The sequence below is a fragment of the Gobio gobio genome, assembly GCF_949357685.1.
Source record: "Gobio gobio genome assembly, chromosome: 8".
Taxonomy (NCBI): Eukaryota; Metazoa; Chordata; class Actinopteri; order Cypriniformes; family Gobionidae; genus Gobio; species Gobio gobio.
The window spans coordinates 34,141,698-34,167,523 of NC_137114.1; the positions used below are offsets into that span (position 1 = coordinate 34,141,698).

Sequence of the window (25,826 nt, forward strand, 5' to 3'; positions counted from 1 at the left end):
TCAATAATTCAATTCCTCACCAAAGGTATTGGCAACAATAATGATTTTTTTCCGACCAGTTTTCCAGGACACGTCTGTCACTGGTCGAAAAAACGATAGCCTCGCCCCAACTGTCCGGCTGCTCAAACAAATTGAGCAGTGATAGCGCCACAGAGCATTCATACTTTTTTGGTAAATCAACCTGCAAATGACTTACTTATAATTGTCTGTTCATAGTATTATGGGATGGGACAGGAAACCTTTTAAAGATTAATTACATTATTGATTATTTATTTTTTAAAATGACACACTTCAGCTTTAATGTAAAGATATTACAAATGCATCGGATATCCATTCAGCTATGCTTAAACAAATATTACACTTTTTATGCATTCAAGTTACATTTGCAAGAGAAATAATTGAGACATGGCTGCCTTTAACATCTCATTACAGAATTGTACATATTTGCATGGCAGGAAATGATCTCTAATATTTATAATAAGTGCTGCATTATGCCACTGTGCATTTTGACCTCTTAAAGTGATAGCCAATGCCCTGAGAAAGCCTCTTTAAAGGCTCAGTAAACACTACCACAAATGTTCATTTTTCAGTGCATTCTCCTCTGTCCACCTGCAAACAAAAACTCTGCCACATCCTCTATCAATATCTTAAAAAATATTCTCGGTTGTGTGCTTCCAATGCAGGTAACATTTCAGTCTCTTGTGGAATGACCCAGCCTGCATACTAGGTCATTCTTGCTGTAGGGTCTCTCTCCAGCTGAAGCTGTGGTTGGGCCCATGAGTTAAAGGAAGAATTGGTGGATCCACCAGCTGCCAGACTCCTGAGTCCCCCTGCTCCTCACAGGCACAGAGACCCAGGTATGGAATCTGGATGGAAAAATCGGATTCCATAAAGCATCACAAGTATAAAATTCAAGTGTTTAAAGTAAAAGGATGAAACTAACCTTTCGGACTACTTGCACAAAATCTTTAGGATTCTGGGGAGAAAGTCCCTGGATCTGGCGAGTGCAGGCCTCCAAAGAGGAAGCATGTCCCACAAACAGAATATTTTTTCCTGATATAAAAAAAGAGAAGGGGGTTATTATTAGGGATGCACCGAATCCAGGATTCGGATTTGACCGAATATTGGGCTTTTTGACGGGGTTCGGTTTCTGCCAAACCGAACCCCGTCAAAAAGCCCAATATTCGGTCAAATCCGAACCGAACCCTAGGCTTGCACTATGTGCGTTACACTGGTCGACGTAATGACGCCGCCGTTGATTACGGGAAGGTGTTTACTAGGTGGACCGATCAAATGCAGTCGGCTGTGAGAAAGTGAAAATATAACTCGTGAGCAGAAAAAGTGTTGTTTGGCAGTACTTTCACTCAAAAGAAGGCGATTCAAGTCGAGCTACATGTTCAATTTACAATGCCGATTTGTCTCGTTGTGACAAGGACCCTGAACAATAGCCGCTGTTAAAACATTTGCGTATGAAACATCTGAAAGAATGAGTTTTGCGTGAAGGAATCTACAGACAGCAGCCAAAATGCTGCAACTTCAGGTACGACAAAGGAAGGACAGTCATCCTGGCATAATGTTGCCTATTCTTTCTTTTTTTAAAGTTAAAATAAAATAAAAGGAAAAATACACTGCTGTGGACGTTGTTTACTTCATTAATGTGTTTAATGTGATGGATTCGGATTCGGCAGAATCTTAACCAGTGGTTTCAGTATTCGGCCGAACCCCAAAAATCTGGATTCGGTGCATCCCTAGTTATTATTAGTTAGTAGTAAGATCAAGTGTGCAGCACACATCCTGAAAAGTGAAGCCAAAGCATTTTAAATGCCCCCTGGTGGCTAGCGGCAGTATAGGTCATAAACCCCTCCCTCTCCATGTCAAACTAAAAACTCCAATTACACTTCGAATAATTTTTTTCAAAGATGTTGTCTGTCATTTTAGGTTCTGTAGTTCTTATCACACAGACATATGTTCACAATAATATTTGATGCTATAAAAACGTCATAATTGACAGCTTGTGCTTGCGATTGATTCTGCAGGAGCGTGAATATGGGCGGGACCTTGATACCGCGTCTCCACCTCAGGATCACTACTACGCACTCAGGCTCCGAATGATGTAATCGGCAACAACCATTTCTGGGATATTTTGGCTTCATTTTTCTACAGTGGAGTGAAGTGGTGGAGACATGTTATCCTTTTTTCCCCTCTTTGAGGCAGAATCATACATATGTACATATGGTTATTTACGAGTTGAACACAAATGAACGCCACCACAAAGTCGTAAATTCCAGTGGGAAGCTAGGGATTTTCTTTAAGCCCTGATCTTTACGAGTTGGGGGCGTGTCAGTGAGAAACAGGCGGAATATCACAATACTTAAAGGGTTAGTTCACCCAAAAATGAAAATTCTGTCATTAATTACTCACCCTCATGTCGTTCGACACCCGTAAGACCTCCTTTCATATTCGGAACACAAATGAAGATATTTTTGTTGAAAGCTGATGGCTGAGAAAGGCTTCAGATAGGCCTCCATTGGACTTCAGTACATTTACACTCCCAAGACCCATAAAAGGCACTTAAAACGTCGTTACAAAGTCCATCTCACCACAGTGACTCTACAATAATTTTACGATGCGACGACAATAGTTTTTGTGCGCAAAAAAAATCTAAATAACACCTTTATCCAACTTGTTCTTGTCTTCCGTGTGTGCCTCCACGACGCATGCGCGAGAATATGACGTAGCGCCGGGGTTCGGGAATCCATGAAATGCACACTCTAACCCCATTTTGAGAACTACGCCGAGACCTAAAGCACGATCAATGTAGAATACAACAGCTTACACACGTGCGTCTTCCTCTGCTTGTAAACAAATCGCTTCTGGGTCATGTGTCCGAACGCCGGATCTGCGTCATATTCTCGCGCATGCGTCGTGGAGGCACACACGGAAGACAAGAACAAGTTGGATAAAGGTGTTATTTAGATTTTTTTTTGCGCACAAAAACTATTGTCGTCGCATCGTAAAATTATTGTAGAGTCACTGTGGTGAGATGGACTTTGTAACGACGTTTTAAGTGCCTTTTATGGATCTTGGGAGTGTAAATGTACTGAATGCCAATGGAGGCCTATCTGAAGCCTTTCTCAGCCATCAGCTTTCAACAAAAACATCTTCATTTGTGTTCCGAATATGAACGGAGGTCTTACGGGTGTCGAACGACATGAGGGTGAGTAATTAATGACAGAATTTTCATTTTTGGGTGAACTAACCCTTTAAAGGTATTTAGCAGTGCTATTGTCATGCTTTCCTTTTTACAGTGAAGTAAACTAATTGCCTGTACAAAATATGATAGCATTATAATATAACAAAAGCAAAACACACCTGATGCACATTCCAGGAGGACTTGAACACCGCAATAGTCAGGTAAACGCAGCATTTTTATGACTCACCCTTATTTTTGCAGTATGCCAAAATGTCTTTGGTCACCTGGTGGCTGCGACTGATATACGTGTCATACGACTCCGAGGCGGTTAGCTTGCTAATGGGGATATGGGGTCTGTGGAAAGGCAGCTGTTGATTAGGACTGAATTTTAAATGTAAAAAGCTCTTAAATAGGTAACAGAACATGATCACTCCAGTTGTTACCTGTACGTTGTGTCTACATTAAGGTTGGCCGCAGCAAGATCTGTGGGGGGTATCCAAGCAGGCAAAGATGTTCCTGACACCCATTTAGTCCACTCAAAAAGCCCAGGCTCAACTCGAATGCTTATTCTGCCATCTTGCTGCATTCCTAAAAAGCAGTACATGTCACAGAGCATTTAAATATAACATTTTTAATTAAAAGTAGACTAATAAAGTGACAATGTCAATAAAAATGTAGCACAACAGAGTGTTATTCTTCCACATTTATTATGAAGCAGCTCATAACTTTTTGGAATATTCTGGATTAAGTACAAATCTAATACAATTGGCGTTCTCTAAAACAGGGAGTTTTAAATTGGGGTCCAGGGACCCCCAGGGAACTGCAAGGAAATTCTAACTATCTATTATTGGGTGGAAAAAAGTGTAACATAATAGAACTAAATATCCAATTAATATCCATTAAATATTTCGCATAATATTCTTATGCTCACCAAGGCTGCATTTATTTGATTAAAAATGCAGTAAAGCAATAATAGTGTGAAATTTTATATTTTAGGAAGGGGGTCCCTCACAAGGGGATCATCATATTTGAAGGTCCATGGCATCTAAAAGATTGAAATCCCCTGGTCTAAAAGACATTTACATGCTCCTATTGAGACTTTTCTGTAGACGTGTATAGATTTGTACACACAGCACAGGAGTAATTTTTGACAGGAACCGAATCAGCTCATTAATTCTCATTCATATCCTTCACAAGATATAAGAGTGTGATTTTTCCAAACGTAGGTCATGTAAAACATCATTCCCTCGTTTCAAATTCAACCTTTCTTCATATCATGTTGGCATTATTATCTATTACACCACTGCTGTCTACAGATTCCTAACTATAGTACGTACCTCTGAGGATTTCATGAGCTGTCTGGACACATCGGAGGCTGGGTGAGCAGTAGACAAAATCAATACTGGTATTACTTTCCATCAGAGCCTCACCTGGAAATCAGACAGATGACATAAAAAGAGCATGATGGACAATTCAATCGGTGAAATTGCATGTGAACATTAAAACACGGAGCAGACATACCCACTATCTTAGCCTGTGTAGATCCAACCACTGTGATAGGAGCATCCATTCCATAGTCCCTGTGCGCTCCACCCCAGGCGGGCAGTGCAGCAGGCATATTCAGGTTCCTCCTCACGTACCTGCCTACAGGAAGACAAACTGAGCTGGCAAACTAACAGCACCACGTGAGCGAGGTGCCACGACCCGTCTGTTCAGATTACCTTTGGAGTCAGAGCACTGTGAGAGCCAGTGTTTCCCAAACACAACATCCATTCTCTCTCCATGCCGACATACAAACAGGGTCCTTTTAGGGGTCCGAGACTGCATGTTGGAGCGAAGCACCTACCATCAACAGCACAAAATGCGTTAATAAATTACACCATTAGTATCTGCACAAACCCAACGTTTATGTTTTACTCAAAAGTGTTTATTTGTCTTAAATGATTAGGCACCTGCATAGGTTGGCAAATAACACTCAAGATGGCAGACTCTCCCAGCTTTGAGTTTTCAAAGCATCGCATGTTGAGCAGCCCATCCAATGCTTTGTTCTCTTTGCAAGACTTTTCCAAAGGAGAAGTACAAAAGAAGGAGTGCGATCTGTTCAAGGAGCATGAGAAGATTTAAACGACTTTGTTGACATTTAACACTCATTCAGACTGTGAAAATTAGATTATATTTTTTCCTTTCCTGTCAATGTGAGTGGTGTTAAAGGCACAATATGTAAGATTTTTAGATTAAAATAAGCCTTTCAATGATGTCATATCTGTGCAACTACCCTTGATTTCCATGATTTAAAATAGTATGCATTTTATTAGACAAGCGAGCAACTGAAAACGAACCATTGTTATACAGCGCAACACGGTTAGTATTATAGTTTGAATCGCTTGTTTTCTTGATTCTCCGCAAGTAGTGTTGGGGGTAATGTATTACATGTAACTTGAGTTACGTAATAATATTACTTTTTCCAAGTAACTAGTAAAGTAACGCATTACTTTTCAAATTTGCAACACAATATCGGAGTTACTTTTTCACATTAATTTGACTGACAGCTCTCCTGCCCCCATGTTGAGAAAAATAAGTGCAGAGGCGTTGTGTGTAAACATGATGGTTATTGTAGTTCCAGACTAAATGTGAGCATTTATTTATCTCACTTGCACAATAAAGATTCTGTACTACTCAAAATGAATAAAATCAGTCAAATGCAAAATCAGAGTACAATGCAAACCTCCAATAATTAAATGTTAAATAAAACAACTATTTTTATGCATAATCTACCTTTTTATATTAAATTTACCAATGTCTGGCTGCTGACCTTTGATGATGAAAATTACTAGATTTTTATTGGTTTTTATTTTTATTTCTCCTGCATCCTATTCTACCATTATCCAGAATGGCAGCACAGCAGAGCTGCACCCTCTACTGTTCATGCGCGTGAATTAGCATTTTTACCTCAGCCTGGGGCTTATTATTTCAAATTTGGTATGAAGAGGTCTTTACCGTTGCACAAAAATATTACTTTTTTGATATAAACAAAAACAAGCCCAGTTCAGGTGAGAAAAAGTAACGCAAAAGTAACGTAACGCATTACTTTTCTTAAAAAGTAACCTCAACTCAATCAGTTACTTTTTAAGGGAGTAACGCAATATTGTAATGCATTACTTATCAAAGTAACTTTCCCCAACACTGTCCGCGAGTAACGTTTTTACCATGCCTCAGAGACAACACTATTTTTTTATCAAGTAGCTAACATAGCATAATCAGAGAGAGCTTCTCCATCATACTATATATTAAAATTAATTGCATGTCATTTAGTCATCCTGTTATCGATCTAGATTAATGCAAAGTGCAAAAAGTCTCCAGCCACGGAGCGAATGCACGAGTAACATAATTCTCAACACAGTCAAATGTATTTAGTATGATTGTTTAAACCATGTAAAACAGCACAAACGGAACAAAAAAGAGCGGAAGCGACCGACTGCAGCCAAAGCATAATAAAAGCTCTGAGACCTGTGTTTCACTCAGGTCTCTCTTCATACCACCATAACGTTAATAAAACTTTAACGACTTTGTTTGCCCATATAATCTTAATAGATTTATGTTAAGCTTATTTGGCTTGCTGTCTACTGATGAGGGGCTCGATGAAGCGGCTTCGACTCAAGCTCTGATTTACCCCACAGTGACTAAATGATTATGTAGGGCAAGCTACCTAAGATAAAAGTGGAGTTTGGGGGGGTGGTGGGATGCTGGAACATCTGAGACTGAGGAGAGGTAAGCAGCTGTTTATATACTCTGGCTGTTGGCTGTTAATTGGAAGATTAGATGGGCTCGCTCCTCCCTAAATTACGTTTGGAACTTCACTTAATACATTTGCTCATTCATGAACAGGATTTCTTTCTGAGTCCGTCGCATTCCTTTCCATTGGCTGTGAAGATGAAGAGTCAGGACTACAACTCCCATGATTCCACACTCATTCACTACATCATGTTTTGAATAAGCGACCTCTAGCGGCGAAACTTACATACTGTGCCTTTAACCAGCCATAATGCTAGGATGTTATGTGGCTGAACTAATTTTTCTAAGGGTACATTTACACGACATCTATGTACTAAAAAACAGAAAAGCTTTTCCATTACATTTCTCGTGTAGAGATGAAAACGTAGTTGGCAATGTCACTTTGTATGCATACAAAATATGCATGATGTCACCGTTTTCACAAATTCACATTTTTGTTGTTTACACAGAGAAAATAATGCACTTTGAATCCCGTTTTCAAAAGCCTACATTTTCAGGCCCCCAAAACGCTGTTGTCGTGTAAATGAACGGCCAAAACGCATAAAAAGTTTTCTTTCTTCTGTGGAACACTCACAAAAAATGTACAACACTGGACCCCAATGACTTTCATTATATGGAGAAAAAAAACCACTGAGACATTTCTCAAAGTATCTGCTTTTGTCTTCCACAGAAGAAAGAAAGTCATATAGTGTAGGAATGACATGAGGATGGCTGCATCTGAAATCACATACTTCCTTACTTTATAATAGGTGAAAAACAGTGTGTTGAAAAGAGCAGCGTGTCCGAATTCACAGTATTTATAATACGGATGACCTACTACTTCTGACGAGATTCTGAAGTTCACATCCAGTGGACAATTTACTAGCCCATGAGGCCACAGGAGAGGATTTGTGAATGGCAGTGAAATGACGCCACTGACACTGGTAGGTCACATGACAATGACAACATGGATAATTTAGTACGTCTGGATTACATTCATACTACACACATTCATAGCATTTAGACCATATTTGTTTAATGGATGCAAAGTAATTTCTTATTCAAAAGAAGTACCTACTTAGGAAGTATGCGAATTCGGACGCAGCCGATGAGTACGTTTTAGGTGAACTATCCCTTGAGCCTTGCTGAGAACTGATCACAGCATTTGGAGAACCTACCCATGGAAAACCCACGTGTCAGACTCATCAGCAGGGCTCACATAATTCTCAGGCAGCAGTCCAGAGACGCCTGTTCCCAGAGACGTGCCGTACACCCAGCCCTCACTGGTACTCATTTGCTCCACTGTAGATGAAAAGATAAAGTCTCCTGGCACCAGTTCCAGCTCATCGTCATTCTGAGGAGTGTAGGGGTACATCACTCGCAAAGTCTGACAGTAAAACAGAGGTTAGTGTGCATTAGAGTACATTTGCATGAACTAGTAAAACATTAAAGACTGCATGAATTAGACTAATAGTATGACATAAGGCTCAATTGGGCCTCACCTCATGATTCGCAAATCGTATGTCCCGTGAAAAGAGGGCAGCTAGCCAGTCACAACCCAGCTTCACCTCAATCCCTCTTGCCAACTTTTCCAAGGAAGAATAATGATTGGTTGGGAAGTGATAGGCTAGAGTCAAATGAAGCTGCTTTTTATGTGGTTCCACATGAACATCTAGGAAATAGATCAAATAATGTCATGAGCATTTTTATGAATATCCATTTTGATTAATTAATCAGTATCAGTTCATTTCATTTAAACATTTTGTTTAACACATAAATCGTGTTTAATCGTTTAGCAATCGTTTATTTCACTTTGTGAAATGTATAATGTATGTATAATTTTCATTTTGTTTTAAGCTGTTAGTCTAATATTTCAAATTCATTTCAACATTTCAATTAACGAAAAGGTTTTTTATTAGTTTTAGTGGTAACGCTACAATATGGTCCAATTAGTTAACATTAATAAATGCATTAACTTCGACTGACAATGAGCAATGATTGTATTTATGAATCCTTGTTAATGTTAGTTAATAAAATACAACCTGTTCATTTAAGAAATGGAAGCTTCTTGTAAAGTGTTACTATTTTCATGAACTAAACTAAAGTCAAAGCTAAATTCATGGCATTATTCACAACTGCTGCGGCGACCTGAGTTCGGTTCCCAGGTCCTTTGTCGATCCCATTCTCATCTCTCCGCCCCATTCATACCTGTCTTATCTATAACTGTCCTATCCAATAAAGGCTTAACATTTTTTTTTAATTTCCCTGCCTTCATTCTATTGAAAAAAGCAGCTTGAACATTCTGCTAAATGTCTACATTTATGTTCCAAGTAAGAAAGAAATTCATACATGTTTGGAACAACATGAGGATGAGTAATGAGCTGATTAGAAAAAACGTGAGCACTATGCAGGCACCATCTGTGACAAATGCTCAGATCACGCCTCCCCACCAGCTTTAGTGGCAGCCTCCACCGCAAAATCAGCCGCAAACTTCTTCAGTGTCTCAGCCACCTGCTCCTCCACAAAGAGCCCTATGAAGTTGGTGGAGGTGTAGAGCTCCAGGGGCAAAGGGCTGGGGAAGCGTCCTCTCCACTGATTCACTGTAGACTGCAGAACTTCAGTCAAAGCCACTAGTTTATTGTCTGGACACTGCAAATACATAAAATGAAGAAATACATACGGTACTTATAATAGATCAAAATTAAAATAGAAATTGTGACTCACCATAAAGAACTGGCAGAGTGTGATGTGTGGAAATATGTTGTGAGCTTTGTTCTTTCCACAAGTCAAGCGAGACTGCTGCCAGAAATGGGAAAGCTGGTTTTGTAAAGGCCCACTGGGGCGCAGGTAGAGCACATACTCTCTGGGTAAAGGGTCATCCAGGAAAGGGTCATCTAAATGTGAGAAAAGCCTAAGAAGACACATGCGCATGATCATAAATGATACAGCATAGCTAAGCCAGCATATAAAGTCTGTGTAAATGTAATGGTTAACAAATTATTATGCTTGTTTAATGGATAGAACAGCTGGATTGATGCAAATGAGCCACTAGAGGGCAGTAAAATTCATTTAAACAAAAGGTTTTCAACCCTGCTCCTGGGGACCCACTGTCCTGCAGAGTTTAGCCAAAGCCACTAGAAGGCAAGCCTGCAAGGATAGCAAAAAAAAGTGTAATGCCGGCTAACATTGTGATACACGGGCAAGGAGTCCAGAGGCCATTTTTTAATGGATGTCAATGGAGGAGAGGCTTCACAACGCTGAATAAACCGCTTTTGTGGGAAAATGGCCCATTGTCTTATCTAATCTTCAACATCTTTGCTCTTAAACATTAATTTTGGATTGTTTACATCGACAAAAAAATGCTGTTTTATAAAAGAAGTCATGGACAATTGCGTGACCGGTTTTTTGCGTGATTCATTTCTATAGTAATGTGATTGGTTATCAAGGCACACATGATCCAAGTTGGCCGTTATCTTTTCTCAAATGGTAGAGCCACGGATTTGCATACTATCCGTCCAAAATAGTATTCAAAATAAGAATTAGTGTGTCCGAAATCGTAGTATGTTTAAATGAGTATTCCTAGTATTTTCTACTTTTACCGGTTATAATTCGTAGTGCAGATCCGTGTACACTCTAATGGCACAACCCATTGCACGTTGTACGAGGATCCGATTAGAACTACAAACACAAATAAAAAGGTCAAATAAAAAACATTATATTTAATCTGCAAAAGCATTGTGAACTTTTGTAATGATACGTTAACTTTTAAATGTATCATTATGCAAAACGCAAACACAAGCTCTCCAGACCCGCAACTGGCAGATCAACGTGCTACTACATTTCTCTCTGACAGCAGGAAATTAAATTAAATTGAATGTGGAGAATTTTAACTGACAAGATGTTTGACAGAGCAGTTCCGTGACAGGATGCATGTAACCAAGAGACACACTCAAAAGTATGTACTTTTTCTTCACAAAAACAGTACATACTTACATACTTTTTGGGCATAGTACCAGTATACATAGGCGAATTGGGACGCAGCACATCTCTGGTTTAGCTACAATCCTAATCAAACACACCTGAACCAGCTAATCAAGGTCTTCAGGTGTGTTGAAGCAGGTTGGAAATAAACCTTGCAGAAGAGTGAGGGTGCGTTCCATTCGACCGTAAGTGGACTGCGAAGTGGACTTCAGAGGGTATTCTGCCATCTTAAGTGAGATTCCAATCCAAAGGGAGCGAACATGTTCAGTACGAAGGGTACTGCGAACGGCGTAGGGAAGAAGGGAACATCGATACATCACTTCACAGGAAGTAGAGAGTGAAAATCACCCAAATGTCTTTGCGCGTCGCGTGCATCACCTGTCTGAACTAATGATTGTGCAGAGCCGTTGGTTGGAAGAGTTTTTAAACAGCTCTGCGATTAAGGAGTTTACATATGCATTTGAATATTCATAGTTATTATACAAACTAGAGTATTTATGAATGGTTATGGCAATAACTGTTACATTTGTATATTATATTTGATGAATATGTAAACAAATTAAAAGTGTTGAGAAGCATCTGAGGGCTGTCATGTTTTTTATTTGACTTTATTTACCTCAGGAATGTTTCCTGTGCAGCTGCACTTGGGAAAGAAAGCGCACGAGATGAGACGCTACAAAGACCATTAAGAATAGCCTACAAACATAGTTAACCAAATCAAAGTATTTTCATATTGAATGACAGGTGCAGCTTCAAATCTGTTCATAGTCAATACAGGTTATAAGTAAACTAATAAAACTAATGGACAATGTTTTGATTATATGTTTTAGATAGCCTATACGGTGTGTTTTGTAACTGTATATGGTTATTATATGGTTTTCAATTTGAAAGTAAAGTAAATTACAATATTAATTTATGTTATATCGTAATCTGCACCCGTCGTTGCCTTTCTTTGATGACGTTGCAGGGAGTTCCAAATGAGCGATTATTGTCAGCGAAGTCCACTTCAGCTGATATACCGTGCTCAGGGAGTAGGGAGCAGTGAACAGTGCGTAGGGACCCTGTCGAATGGAATGCACCCTGGGTCCCCAGGAGCAGGGTTGAAGACCTAGGGGTGCAATTAGGAAAGCTCACCAGTCACATGCAAGCTGAACACTTCTGCCTCCAGTTGATGCCAGAGCTTTCAACCTGTAAAGAGAGAATATTTTAAAATTACCAGCAGCTACAAGTGACGATCATTCATTCTGCATCCAAAATCAAAGATGGTATAGGAATTTAGTGAGAACATCTGGAAAATCTGGACTGTATATTTCCATTTTGTCTACATGAATAATTTTAGTGTTGCATTGCTGAGACTGTGTAGGGGACTTCTAGCTTCCATTATGCTTTGGATGGGGAGATGGGAAGTGCTATTTTGTCTTTTATAGCAAGATTGTTGAGTGTTCAGGAGCCCGATTCTCAAACATTCTTAAGAATAAAATTCTTACGGTGAACAACACACACACACACACACACACACACACACACTCACTCACTCACTCACATACACCCAGAGCAGCGGGCAGCCATTTTTGGCTGCCCGCTGGATGCAGGATGCAGTTCACAGTCTTTAATGGAACAAAAGGAAAAAGTCCTCAAATAGCAAAACTGAACAAAACGTCAGGCAACAGAGCCAAAACAGAAACTGCCACAAGGCTGAAACAACTCAGGATCCCACGAGGACAGAGTGATGATTCCTTGTAGGAGGCCACGGGAGAAACAGCCAGGCGCCACACAGGTACTCTGCACACAGTTACAATATGAGCACAAACACTGGACAGGACATGACAAGATCGGGTAACAAACCAACGTCTCTCATTTGCAGAAGTAATAATCCGACAACTAGACCAAGACGGAGAGGGACTTAAGAAGCTGAGACAATCAAGACAGAAAGAGATAACAGGTGAGGAAATAGATCGGGAAGGGAAAACAGCTGTGAGAGATAATGAGTAGGGATGAGCGTGATGAGTGAGTGCGTACGTGAATGACCACAAGAGGGAGACAGAGAAAGGAAAACCCAGGATCATAACAGTACCCCTCTCTCAACGAGCGCCACCCGGCGCTCCTAGGGGCACCTGCCGAGACCGGAGGAAATCAGAGATGAGGGAAGGATCCAGGACGTCCCGGGAGGGAACCCAGCTTCTCTCCTCTGGACCGTATCCCTCCCAGTCAACCAGATACTGATGACCGCGTCCCCGACGGCGCATGTCCAGAATACGGCGAACCCTAAAAACGGGGATATCCTTAACCATAATAGGACCCTGAACAGGGCGGGAGGGAGGGCGAATGGCAGGCTTAACGCAAGAAACGTGAAACACAGGATGAATCCGACGAAATTTAGGCGGGAGGTGAAGCTTAACAACGACAGGATTAATCACCTTAGAAATGCGAAAAGGTCCGATAAAACGGGGCGACAACTTGCGTGAATCGGACTGGAGAGGTAAATTAGTAGTGGATAACCACACTCTCTGACCGCAAACGTAGCGAGGGCTTTTAATCCTGCGTTTATTAGCGGCAATGGTCATGCGCTTTCTAGCTCGACAAAGGGCGGACCGCACTCTTTTCCAGGTACGCTTACAACGACTAATAAAGGACTGTACGGAAGGAACGTTCGATTCAGAGTCCTGGGAAGCAAACAGCGGCGGCTGGTAACCGAGGCAACAATGGAAAGGGGACAGTCCGGTGACGGAGGATGGAAGCGAATTATGGGCGTACTCGGCCCAGGAAAGATGCTGGGACCAGGACGCGGGACTCTGGTGAGTGAAACTGCGCAGCATGCGGGCGATGATCTGATTGGTTCGTTCAGCTTGACCGTTAGTCTGGGGATGATAACCGGACGAGAGACTAACGGATGCCCCAATCAGACGACAAAACTCTTTCCAAAACTGAGACGAAAATTGAGGCCCCCTATCTGACACTATGTCAGAGGGAAGACCATGTAGCCTGAAAACCTGATCAACCAGGATCTGGGCGGTCTCTTTGGCAGAAGGAAGCTTAGCGAGTGGAATAAAATGGGCTGATTTCGAGAAGCGGTCTACCACCGTGAGAATAACGGTATTACCTGCCGACGGGGGAAGCCCGGTGATAAAGTCAAGGGCCAAGTGAGACCAAGGACGAGAAGGCACCGGTAGCGGCCGAAGCAGACAAAACTACGTACATCACGCTCCAATGAGGACCACCAGAAGCGCTGGCGGATAAACGAGAGGGTGCCCCGAACGCCTGGATGGGCAGTCAATTTAGATGTGTGTCCCCATTGAAGGACAGCACGTCGCGTGGATACGGGGACAAAAAGAAGTCCCCTAGGAACATTCTGCGGAACAGTGACACGAGCGAGAGAGCGCTTAACCAGCCTCTCTATTCCCCAAATGGACGTACCAACTACCCGACCCAAAGGGATAATCTCCTCTGGCTCAGAGGAAGAGGATAAATCAAAGAGACGAGATAACGCATCCGGCTTGACGTTCTTGGTACCCGGGCGAAACGAGATGGTAAAATCGAAACGAGTAAAGAACAGAGCCCAACGGGCTTGACGGGCGCTGAGTCTCTTAGCCTTACGAATATATTCGAGGTTACGGTGATCGGTCCAGACCAAAAACGGAACGGGAGATCCCTCCAACCACTGTCGCCACTCGCCTAGCGCTAGACGAATGGCGAGCAGCTCCCGGTTTCCAACGTCATAATTACGCTCAGCGGGAGAGAGCCGATGGGAAAAGAAAGCGCAGGGATGTATCTTTCCGTCAGCGGCGGAACGCTGGGACAGAACAGCCCCGACCCCCACCTCGGAAGCGTCGACCTCGACGATAAACTGTTTAGCGAAGTCGGGGGTCAAAAGGATCGGCGCGGTGGTGAATCGGGACTTTAGTACGTCAAACGCAGCCTGTGCCGACTCTGACCACCTAAATTGTGACTTGGTAGAGGTAAGAGCGGTAAGAGGAGCGGCCACCTGACTAAACCCAGAAATAAAACGACGGTAAAAATTAGCAAAACCAAGAAAACGCTGTAGCGCTAGGCGAGACTCGGGTACGGGCCAGTCAGTGACTGCCTGAACCTTAGCCGGGTCCATACTAATTCCTTCTGCCGAGATGACCGAGCCCAGAAACGTAACAGAGGGAGCGTGGAAAGAACACTTCTCTGCCTTAACGTAAAGACGATTCTCCAATAGCCGCTGAAGAACACGACGAACATGTTGGATGTGTACTTGGAGTGACGGTGAAAAAATTAAAATGTCGTCCAAGTAGACAAAAACGAATACGTTAAGCATGTCCCGTAGGACGTCATTGACTAAGGCTTGAAAGACAGCGGGAGCGTTTACTAACCCGAACGGAAGGACTCGATATTCAAAGTGCCCGAGGGGCGTGTTAAACGCGGTCTTCCATTCGTCCCCCTCCCTGATTCGCACCAAGTGATAGGCGTTACGTAAATCGAGCTTAGTAAAAACCTTAGCTCCCTGCAAGAGTTCGAAGGCCGATGACATCAGTGGCAAGGGGTAACGGTTCTTGACAGTGATGTCATTCAAACCTCGATAGTCTATACAGGGACGCAGAGAGCCGTCTCTCTTCTTAACGAAGAAGAAACCAGCTCCCGCAGGAGAAGAAGAGGGAACGATGGTACCGGCGTTAAGTTCTCCTCTGTACCCTAGGAAGGGCGCTACCGTCAAGAGCGTACAGGGGGGTGGAGTCTTGTAAGTCAGAAAGAGGAATACCTTGCTCTAGAGCCCATGACTCATCAACGAAGTTCCCCTCCGCTCCAGAGTCAATCAACGCTGAACATGAAACTGACGACCCCGGCCAGCGAAGATGAATGGGAAGAGAAGTGCAGGACTTAGAAGGAGAGACCCATGACGTGGCGCTCGTCAGTAACCCTCCGCCTACTGACGAGCGTTGGCTTTTACCGGACACCTGGAGACAAAGTGATCAGCGGCAGCACAGTACATGCACAGGCGATTCATTATCCTGCGCTGACGTTCCCGTGTGGAAATACGAAGACCCCCAAGCTGCATCGGCTCGGGATCCGCGGGCGAAGGATGTGACGACTCTCTCGGTATGGAAGAGGAGAACAATGAAGACTCCAGTCTGCGGACCCTCCGTCGCACCTCGAACCTTCTCTCCACACGCAGGGCCAGCTCGATCAGAGAATCAAGGTTCTCCGTGACCTCCCGGGCAAGGACCTCGTCCTTGACCTCTGAACACAGACCCTCGAGAAAACGGGCTTGCAGGGCAGGACCGTTCCATCCGCTGGTGGTAGCCAGAGTACGAAACTCAATTGAGTAATCAGTAACTGACCTCTTCCCCTGACGCAGAGTGGACAGAAGACGAGATGCCTCATCCCCATGAGCAGAGCGATCAAAAACTCGGATCATCTCCTCCTTGAAAAGAGAAAACCTCTGGACACAGTCTGCCTCAGCATCCCAGTTAGCCGCAGCCCACTCTCGAGCCCGTCCGTCAAGGAGAGAAATCACGTAAGCCACTCTCGATCGTTCCTTGGCATAAGTCAAGGGCTGGAGAGAGAACACAACCTCGCATTGTGTGAGGAAAGATCGGCACTGTGTTGGCTCACCCAAATAGCACGGTGGATTGTTGATGCGCGGCTCAGGCGGATCACGCCCTCCAGCGGAACTCGTGGCCTCCTGGCGATAATAGTGGAGCTGCTGGGTCAGGTCAGAAAGTTGGGCGGTCAGAGAGTCCACAACACGTCTCGTGGCGGCTAGGTCCTCCTCGTGCTTACCCAGCAGAGCACCCTGGTACTCGACGGCCGTCTGAAAAGGACTGCTACTCGTCTGGTCCATCCCTTTGGTCGGATTATTCTGTTATGTGAAAGGAGGATGAAGAAACCAGGGAGGATGCAGTTCACAGTCTTTAATGGAACAAAAGGAAAAAGTCCTCAAATAGCAAAACTGAACAAAACGTCAGGCAACAGAGCCAAAACAGAAACTGCCACAAGGCTGAAACAACTCAGGATCCCACGAGGACAGAGTGATGATTCCTTGTAGGAGGCCACGGGAGAAACAGCCAGGCGCCACACAGGTACTCTGCACACAGTTACAATATGAGCACAAACACTGGACAGGACATGACAAGATCGGGTAACAAACCAACGTCTCTCATTTGCAGAAGTAATAATCCGAAAACAACTAGACCAAGACGGAGAGGGACTTAAGAAGCTGAGACAATCAAGACAGAAAGAGATAACAGGTGAGGAAATAGATCGGGAAGGGAAAACAGCTGTGAGAGATAATGAGTAGGGATGAGCGTGATGAGTGAGTGCGTACGTGAATGACCACAAGAGGGAGACAGAGAAAGGAAAACCCAGGATCATAACATTAGGTGCCTTACTCAAGGGCACCTCACTCATTTCCTGCCGGTATTGAGAATTGAACCTACAACCTTCAGGAAACCAGAATCTCTAATGTGTTCCAAAGCATTCATGAATTTCTACCATTTATTTGACATTATTATAAAGTGCACTTTTTAAAGTATGCTTAAAGGAACTGTATGTAAGAAATGTATTTCAATTAATCATAAAATGGCCCTGATATGTCACTAGACATTAAGAAATCATGTTAATTTCAAATACTTATATCACTGACAACAGTTGTCAGGCCAAGATATTGTCATTTTAAAAGTGAAGTTGCAGCCCTCAACTGATGTTGATGTTGACATGTTGTGTCATGCCTGAAGCGCCACCCTCCACCTGTCTACCAATCACGAAGTCAGTAGTGTTTCTGCATTCGGGTTGCCAGCTCTGCTCTAGTTACCACAGCTGCAGCTACAAACTTTTTGGATAAACAATGTCTAACTTTACGAAACCTAAACGGCCTCGTTATGAATCATAAAAACGTCGTGACAGTGTCCGAGATAAAACAAGGATTTGTATAAGAGATGCCTTTGAAAGATGGAGACGGCTGAAAACGGAGAATAATTTGAAGACTGATGCCAACGTTGCTAATTTTCTCCTGGACAGGTAAGGTTCATCTATGTTTGGCTAACTTGTACTTAATGTAAATGGACATTTCAAATATTCATGACAGTCGAAAAAAGTTATGCATGTTCGTGCAAAGTAATGTTAGGTTAGCGCAGATGGAGGAGGTGGGTCATTGAATTGAAAAGGTAACGTTAAGGAATTGTTCGGTAAATAAAAACGGCGAGTCGTCATTGCTAACATTAGTAATGCATTGTCAGAGCCCGTTTCTCTGTCATTATGCTGGGACGCTGAGGAAAATAACATTAGCACGCCTATATATGGCAATGTGAAAACGTATTTGAGACTGTAGCCTAACGTTACCTCAGTAAAAATTATTCCTCATTCGTTCTTCGCATATATAGTGGACAAAACATGCTGCAAGTGGACCTGTATGACCATTGCTAATGTTATTTAGCTTTGCTGTAATTTTACTATAGTATTTTTTCATGTGGGAATGTACTGTCACATACGAGCGTTCATATTTACGATTATATTTGGCTAATCGCCATTAGTAAATTTTTGCGATTCATAATTACTTCACAAAACATCGCTCTTGAAGCATAAACATAATTAACAGAAAGAAAAAAAACTTACTGTGTACGACACGTCACTTGCCATTGAAAGCTCCTTGTAGCAGCCTACGTTCCTGCTGGATCCTACAGTAATTTGAAAGTGATTGCAGTACCAGTTTTGGCCACAGTCCTACATACAGCTCCTTTAATGCCGAGTTCACACTGCACGATATTAGCCTCGATTTTCACTTTCCAACAGATTTTGTGAAATCGCTGACAAATGCCCAAAAAACATATTACTATGTTCTTGTTGTGTTTGTATTGTATATGTGCATTGGAAGCTTCTGCACCAAGAAAAATTCCTGGTGTGTGCAAGCACACTTGGCAATAAAGCTCTTTCTGATTCTGATTCTGATTTTGTGTTATATCCTTATCACTTTTTGCGTGTGTTTGGTTGCAAAGTAAACATAGGTTGGGGACCAGACAGAGTTGTCAGCGATTCTTCCTATAGACCTTTTTCACAGCAAAATTGGTTACCGGAAGTGCTTGTCGAAGCAGTGTATCGTTCTTCCGGTTATGTATATTTTCAATACTGTAATTACCTAGTTGACTAAATGCCTCTTAAAATGAGCATCCGCAGGATTATTTCAAAATCTGGACATTTTCAAGGACAGGAAAAGAGATATTCTGATTATTGTGCACAGAATTTTCCAAACTCATCGAAACTTGAAGTGTTAATCCAACATAAGCAGATCTGAGAAAGCCGTGACTCGTAAACATGCACGATTATTTCACCACACAGTGTCTCATCTAAATAGTCCCCACGTAGTGTGTGTGAGACCTGATGAATAAAATAAGAATGAGCATATTTATATGTATTAAATATTTTAGTCATTATTCTGTCCTTTTTCTTTGACAATCATTTCACTGTATGTATTTCACACATTTATGCCAAAATTCTTAATATTCATCACAGTCAATGCATTACTGCAAGATTAATTAGCCTATGTTTAACATCGTAAAATTTCTTTAACGCTGTTTCCGTGCATTCATTCATCTATTTTAATACTGAAATGTTTTTATTTTATTTTAATACTGCTCTTACGAAAATTAACCATGGCTTTGCTAACCATAGTTTATCTGTGGTATTTGTAGTAAAACTGTGGTAATACAAATAGTAATCACTCTGCGAAAAAAACATGGTCACTACATTTACCATGGTAAATTTCGTAAGGGTGTTTATCATTTAAAATGTAAATTCAACAGGTATGAAATATGATCATTAAGAGAAAAACACTGTTAATGAGAAGACGAGCAATGGACTGTGGCAGGTTAGTTGGGAAATAAATGTATTTATTATTCAGAATGCACATTTGGAAGGGAACATTTCAGCAGGTTGAAGATATGAGATGTAAACATCCTCAGTTTCGAAATGCATACTACACTCGAACGTACTCCTGCGTATTATTCTATAAGAAGGATCTTCATCCTGCCATATCAGTCTCGGGAAATCATGAAAACTGAGGTAAGGGTGTCGTTGTTTAAAATTAGAGCAGCCGGGTACGCTGCAATAACACCGGCGAGAAGATTCAGCCATTGCTTTTGATTGCATTGCAATGGGACCGGAAGTGGCGATACACTGCTTCACTTACCGGAAATAGGAAGTGTGATAAAGGCCTATTGTAATGTCATGCAATTTGTAACCCCCTGTCACCAATTCCATGCAATGTGCACACAGGAGCAACTGAATGCTACCCCAGATAGTCGTGCAGTGTGAAAAGAACAGCGATTTGGTGAAAATCGCTGTGAACTCGGCTTAAGTGTGTTAAGAAACAGTCATGAAAGTGTACTCTCTTTAAAGGCACGCTAAGTAGTTTTTCGCCGCTAGAGGTTGCCTATTCAAGACAAAGGCGTAGCTTGATGACGGTATATAACCGGTATGTAACCGGACCGAAACAGAACGCAGATTTCGGTGCCACTTAAATTCAAACGTGCTTTTGCGCTTTGGCTGGCGCTGAGCCAGCGTATTTTCAACCACATAATATTTATTTTAGGTTTCAGACATTTAAATGCACATAATTACTAGAAAAAAAATACACACTGATATCTATAGCGGCAATGACAATCCTTTCAGACAGTTATAATTTGACTACGTGTTTTATTCATATCAGATACACATTATATAGTTAACTATATAGTTTATAGTTAACTATATAATATGATTCAAGCTTTGTGACATGGTGCATTATCCTGCTGGAAGTAGCCATCAGAGGATGGGTACATGGTGGTCATAAAGGGATGGACATGGTCAGAAACAATGCTCAGGTAGGCCGTGGCATTTAAACGATGCCCAATTGGCACTAAGGGGCCTAAAGTGTGCCAAGAAAACATCCACCACACCATTACACCACCACCACCAGCCTGCACAGTGGTAACAAGGCATGATGGATCCATGCTCTCATTCTGTTTACGCCAAATTCTGACTCTACCATCTGAATATCTTAACATTAATCGAGACTCATCAGACCAGGCAACATTTTTCCAGTCTTCAACTGTCCAATTTTGGTGAGCTCGTGCAAATTGTAGCCTCTTTTTCCTATTTGTAGTGGAGATGAGTGGTACCCGGTGGGGTCTTCTGCTGTTGTAGCCCATCCGCCTCAAGGTTGTGCGTGTTGTGGCATCACAAATGCTTTGCTGCATACCTCGGTTGTAACGAGTGGTTATTTCAGTCAAAGTTGCTCTTCTATCAGCTTGAATCAGTCGGCCCATTCTCCTCTGACCTCTAGCATGAACAAGGTTTTTTTGCCCACAGGACTGCCGCATACTGGATGTTTTTCCCTTTTCACACCATTCTTTGTAAACCCTAGAAATGGTTGTGCGTGAAAATCCCAGTAACTGAGCAGATTGTGAAATACTCAGACCGGCCCGTCTGGCACCAACAACCATGCCACGCTCAAAATTGCATAAATCACCTTTCTTTCCTATTCCTATTCTTTCCTATTCAGTTTGGAGTTCAGGAGATTGTCTTGACCAGGACCACACCCCTAAATGCATTGAATAATCAATGCATGTTCCTAATTTCAATGTTCCTAATAATCCTTTAGGTGAGTGTATATTTACATATTTAAGTATACTTTAAACTTTTAATAAATTTTTCAATTTAAATAATTTTTTATTATAATTTTTTTCAATACAAAGTCATTCTTTAATCATCCACCGTTATTTTGTGGCTTTTTTTTTTTTTTTACATCGGTTCAGGCACCGGTACCGTTTTAAAATTATCGGTTTGGTATCGTAAAAAAACCCAAACGATACCCAACCCTACTCACAGCCAGTGGACAAGAATAGGGACGGGACTCGGGCAGAAATCATGTTAATGGATGAGATTATTAATGTTACTGTAGTATGAAGCAGAGCAGGGCCGAGTGTTGAGATTGCCATATCGCTAGAGCGTTTGCATAAGAGAGACGAGCGTTACACACGGCTCAACAGCAGCAACTTCCGCTTCTTCCGCTCAAGCGTATGTGGGGTAACGCAGCTCATATTAGATACATTTGAGTGTGTTGAAAATGATGTTATAACGTTACTCTCTGCGTTCACTACGCGGCTGCTATGAGACACTTGTTACACAAATTGCTAAATGGTAGTGCAATTCATTTGAAAACATATTGTATGATGGAGAAAATGCTGTATTACTGTACAATTAGTTTTCGGTCTATAAATGTCTCCAAACACTTGTTCTCTTGTCTAATAAAACACACAATATATTAAAGCGTCTTTTGTGTTTCCATGGTTTCAACAAAATAAAATTTTGATTTTTTGATTTTTAGGTTGATTTAGGTTTTTTCAACTATTCAATTATTTCAGTAGAGTTTATCGTTAAATTCAACATGCCGCATGTAATTTAAGTGCATTAACGTAACAGGCCTGAGCGAGCATACAGTATGATGAGAATATGTTTGAAGTCTATGAGCTAAGAGGAAAGATGTACTTGTAATTTTCCAGTGGACCATGTGTCATTTTGAATCGACTACTAGACTACGTGCTCACACTATGACACCATGTTCTGAGGTCTGTGACAGTGGAGAACATGTGTAAAAAGAAATGAGATGATATTTTTATGATTTCTATACGTGAGCCAGTGAAGGACCTGATATGCTGCGTGGGAGAGGTGAGCATCACACTTCTCTCAGTGTCTCATACACACTGTCTGTGATTGCATCTTGAAGTGAGAATACTGCTTCAAAAAGTGTAAAGCTTTTTAAAATGCACCTTAAATGGAAAGTATTTCAGTATTAAATGCAGTTTGAATCATATTTTCTTTGATCTTGCATTGCTTCTTTGAAACATCTTTATTTGTCTAGCTTCTACCAAGTGACAGATACATTTGTGTCAAAATATAGTAGAGTTCCAACACGCAACCTTTGAGATCAACAACAAAACATATGGGAAACATTTCCCATAACATTTTTAAAGTCGATAAACCTTTATCTTTCTAACTATGCATGATAGTATAGTTAGTTGGACTTTATTTGCGTATTACGGAGCCCTGCATAAAGTGTTGGATGTAATTTAAAAACTTTTCCCTTGATTTTCCGTAATTTAGTTAGTTACTTCTTATGTAATTGCATTAAACACTTTATAATCTACAGAACAATTCTTTAAGATGCTCATGAAAATAAAAATATGTCAGGGTAAGAAAGAATACAGCCAAATTTATCATTTCCAGAAAACTTGGAACCTGATGTCATTAGAAGAAGAGGTCAATTTAACAGCATTTGCGTGACCAAATAAGCCTCTCATTTAACAAAAAACACATTGTGAGACGGTTTCTGTTCTGGAAGCACTAAGTGAGACTGTGACTGTGGTTACATGGGATTGTAGAGTGTATTAGTGTTTCAGCCTGTGTGAACAGGTCATCATAAGACCACACATAGCCTCATTTCAACTATTACCACTGAAGCGAAACCTCAAGGTATACCAGGACTTCCCCTAAGCTCTGTTCTACAATGACCTCGAACAGGAAAGAGTTTACCCAAAGCCACGGAGAGTCTGCATATTTGTTTGGTGTGAACCTGACCTCTCAAAAAAGTAAAAAAACATTTTTCGTTGTTACAGACGTTATGTGACTGCTTAAACTCTTTTTTTTTCTAGAACGAAGCACAGCCCAGCAAACAAATTTTGTTTTCAATTTAGTTTGAAAGTACATCACACAATAAGAAGATGAAATTTGCTATAACATTTTACAATATTATTTGTTCATTGAAAAGACTATTTAATTGCTAGCAGTCGACTTCGAAAATCGTAATATTGCCATGATCGTGTACATGCTCAACAACATGCAAATTATTAACATGACATTTGATGAAAGGGATTTTTTTCTTTTTATAAATACGGAAGTGTGCTTTACAATCCACATGACACGATCACTTTGCTTAATATTGTATTAGTATTATCCAAATTTTTTGATTAGGCTCATGGCCTTTCACTTGACAACAGACAAAAAACATAAAACTAAAAAAGCATTTTGTTCTTCCTAATAGTTGATTAATTTATTTAACTATTTTAAATATAATATAACAATATAAAGACTGATTTGATATGGTTAGTTACATTATTATTTGCACTAAATGGTTTTTTTTTTCATTTCCCCATTTTCTTATAAAAATAGACCTGCACTTTTTCATAATAAAGCAGCCCAGATCAAGTCATCTCTCTCTATGACAGGGGTAACAGGCCCTAAATTCTTCCCCGTGCACAGTATGCACTGCATGAAAAAGAAAAAGAGACCAAAGAGGTATACAAGTTAACAAGTTCAACAAATCCGTTTTTATGGCAATCTCATTTCATGGAAAAAGCTCTTAACAACATGAAATATTAACGCCCATACCAAGCATGATAATGAAAACATCCACTAATTAAAATTTAAAGTAGGTCATAACGCTTGAAGTAATATTTTCCCATCATATAACCAATATGCCTCTTAAAACAAGATAAAAAAACGGAATATCCGCCCACACACGCCCCACTCACGACCTGTCATGTACTTAGATGCCGTTATATGTCTTACAAGCTATTTCCAATTTACCCTATTACTCATTTACAATTTGCTGAAGGTGCAGTGGGGGGTGATTCACATATGATAATGAATTAATAATGACTGTTCATACGAAAAGCTGTGATCAGCAAAGTCTTCCACGCCTATTTTGCTCGATGAATTTGTACATCTTTATCCTCATGTGTATTGAACAAAAACGTAGAAGTAAATGGAGAGGGGAAAAGATTAGTTTTTAAAAGCATATTCAAAAATATGCCCCAACTCACTTACAAGAGTGCACAACTAAGATCAGTGTATTTTACACAGTTCTTGTTCTTTGATGATGCATCGATCTGTTTTCTACAAATCACTCCAGATAATCTCCACAAAGCGTCTTTTCATAATCATCCAGCTGACCAAGCAGGCATGGACACACCTTTCACTCGGCTCTTTGGGGAAATCCCACAGCTCAGACCTCTGCATCCCTAAGTTTCCTGTTTACAGATCTTCCGTTTAGCCTGATTCTTTGTCAAGAGGCTCAAGAGAGTCACTGCAATCCAGAATAACACTTTCAACTAGATTTGCAGACAGATAACTAATGTCTACAGTGTGTTTAGAAGATGTACTACTGCAGTACTGGACTGTTTTGCACTCAATAGTAATATATGTAAAATTATAAATATAATTATAATAGTTAGGGCGCATTAAATCGATCAAACATGACAGTAAAGACAAAGTTACAAAAGAGTTCTATTTTAAAGAAATGCTGTTCTTTTGATTTTTTTTTTACTCATCAAAGAAGCTTGAAAAAAATATCACAGCTTCCAAAGAAATATTAAGCAGTATCGTTTTCAACATTGATAACAAGAGATACACTATATTGCCAAAAGTTTTGGGACGCCTGCCTTTACATGCACATAAACTTTAATATCATCCCATTCTTAATCTGGAGGCAGCTTTGCAGCTATAACAGCTTCAACTCTTCTGGGAAGGCTTTCCCCAAGGTTTAGGAGTGTGTTTATGGGAATTGTATTGGGAAGGTATTCTATCGGGTTGAGGTCAGGACTCTGTGCAGGCCAGTCAAGTTCCTCCACACCAAACTCGCTCATCCATATCTTTATGGACCTTGCTTTGTGCACTTGTGCGTAGTCATGTTGGAACAGAAAAGGGCCATCCCCAAACTGTTCCCACAAAGTTAGGAGCATAAAATTGTCCAAAATGTCTTGGTATGCTGAAGCATTAAGAGTTCCTTTCACTGGAACAAAGAGGCCAAGCCCAACCCCTGAAAAACAAACCCACACTATAATCCCCCCTCCAACAAACTTTACACTTG

At 41.1% G+C, this 25,826-nt stretch overlaps 1 protein-coding gene across 2 annotated transcripts in view; it reads right to left on the bottom strand.

Moving 5' to 3' along the window:
• Positions 1 to 244: 244 nt before the first annotated feature.
• ubash3bb (ubiquitin associated and SH3 domain containing Bb) overlaps positions 245 to 25,826 on the bottom strand; it is a 32,809-nt gene continuing 7,227 nt past the window's right edge. For both annotated transcript variants that reach the window (XM_079824612.1, XM_079824611.1), the window contains 13 exons: positions 12,080 to 12,133; positions 9,689 to 9,875; positions 9,415 to 9,613; positions 8,467 to 8,636; positions 8,143 to 8,351; positions 5,146 to 5,290; positions 4,915 to 5,035; positions 4,715 to 4,837; positions 4,531 to 4,623; positions 3,637 to 3,781; positions 3,441 to 3,547; positions 944 to 1,053; positions 245 to 866 (listed from right to left, as the gene is read on the bottom strand). In XM_079824612.1, the coding sequence (XP_079680738.1) occupies positions 729 to 866; positions 944 to 1,053; positions 3,441 to 3,547; positions 3,637 to 3,781; positions 4,531 to 4,623; positions 4,715 to 4,837; positions 4,915 to 5,035; positions 5,146 to 5,290; positions 8,143 to 8,351; positions 8,467 to 8,636; positions 9,415 to 9,613; positions 9,689 to 9,875; positions 12,080 to 12,133 (1,801 nt within the window). In that variant the 3' untranslated portion in view covers positions 245 to 728. The remainder of the gene's footprint in view (positions 867 to 943; positions 1,054 to 3,440; positions 3,548 to 3,636; positions 3,782 to 4,530; positions 4,624 to 4,714; positions 4,838 to 4,914; positions 5,036 to 5,145; positions 5,291 to 8,142; positions 8,352 to 8,466; positions 8,637 to 9,414; positions 9,614 to 9,688; positions 9,876 to 12,079; positions 12,134 to 25,826) is intronic.